Below are 776 nucleotides of genomic sequence, written 5' to 3' on the forward strand. Positions count from 1 at the left end.
ATATTAAAATATAAAAAGAAATTTTCTCAAATTTTAAAATCCCTGTTTTTGAAGGAAATTTGTCGGACATTGTGTTAGTTTTAAACAACGGAGTGGGTCATCTTTTAATAGAGGATCTTTGTACAATAGAGGATCTTTGTGTGATAAATCACGGATTAAACACAGTGATTGTTTTTAAGTTTTTCGTTGTCTGTGAAGTACAATAACACTACAATCCATCAAAGATACAAAACTATTATATCTGTCTGCTTTTTATTAACGCTGAGTGAGTTTTAAAGGGGTTTTAATATTGACCAAAAACAAAGTTTCTTGACTCTGATTGGTTTACTGTTTCAAGCCACGCCCTCTTTTGTACACGACTCTCCCACACCCGGAGCCGCCGGTTCACTTACCGGGTTGATGTAGTAGATCAAAAGTGTAACTCGGCGGTTCTCTCTCTCTTTTTCCGGTCAGCTAAACCGTAAACACGCTCCGGACATGTTGAACTTACTTCGCGGGGACGGGTCCGAGGGTTGAACGTTGAAGTTGGCATGGAAACCCGGGAGGACTGGACCGCGGACATCCAGCGGGACGCTGGAAACGCGGAACGGACGGAGCCGCTTTCGTTTAAAGTTTACAGGAGGAGGTGGTTCGTGCTGCTGGTTCTGTGTTTGTTAAACTGCTCCAACGCTACGGTGAGTCCGAAACACGGTTAATGTGTAGCTGTGTGTGGAACAAAAAGAGCTTAATGCAGTTTGTCTTTTTTTATTATTATTATTAAAGCTGACACACAGGTA

The 776-nt window shown here is 41.6% G+C and overlaps 1 protein-coding gene across 1 annotated transcript; it reads left to right on the top strand.

Moving 5' to 3' along the window:
- Positions 1 to 20: 20 nt before the first annotated feature.
- LOC106512565 (major facilitator superfamily domain-containing protein 7) lies at positions 21 to 674 on the top strand (the record flags this gene model as incomplete). Its single annotated transcript, XM_014001157.1, is given in 1 exon segment — positions 21 to 674. A coding segment is annotated over 1 exon segment (144 nt), but the record flags the coding sequence as incomplete, so codon positions are not given.
- Between the last annotated feature and the right edge of the window lie 102 nt (positions 675 to 776).

This window comes from Austrofundulus limnaeus, unplaced genomic scaffold (genome assembly GCF_001266775.1).
Source record: "Austrofundulus limnaeus strain Quisiro unplaced genomic scaffold, Austrofundulus_limnaeus-1.0 Scaffold8195, whole genome shotgun sequence".
NCBI lineage: Eukaryota > Metazoa > Chordata > Actinopteri > Cyprinodontiformes > Rivulidae > Austrofundulus > Austrofundulus limnaeus.